At 44.4% G+C, this 205-nt stretch overlaps 1 protein-coding gene across 1 annotated transcript in view; it reads right to left on the reverse strand.

Moving 5' to 3' along the window:
• The window catches only part of LOC119594707 (vam6/Vps39-like protein), a gene marked incomplete in the record, with an annotated part of 13,484 nt that overhangs the window by 2,032 nt on the left and 11,247 nt on the right, over window positions 1–205 (reverse strand). The window contains 1 exon segment of the mRNA XM_037943765.1: window positions 49–201. Coding sequence (XP_037799693.1) covers window positions 49–201 — 153 coding nt within the window.

Genomic DNA, 205 nt, shown 5'->3' on the forward strand with positions numbered 1-205 from the left:
CATTCATAGGAAGAGAAGAGGGGAAAATCTTTTGACTGGTTTTCTCACCTGTCCTAGATCAATACAGTGAAGGTAATTCTGAAGAAGCTCCAGCACGGCTTCGACTTGAGTCTGTTGTGACTTCTGGACTTTGTAGGGAGAGCTTCCTGGGCTTCTGGAGTCTGACTGACTTACTAACAGCTTTAGAAGTAGCAGATACACCTTT

Source organism: Penaeus monodon, chromosome 34, assembly GCF_015228065.2.
Source record: "Penaeus monodon isolate SGIC_2016 chromosome 34, NSTDA_Pmon_1, whole genome shotgun sequence".
Classification (NCBI taxonomy): Eukaryota; Metazoa; Arthropoda; class Malacostraca; order Decapoda; family Penaeidae; genus Penaeus; species Penaeus monodon.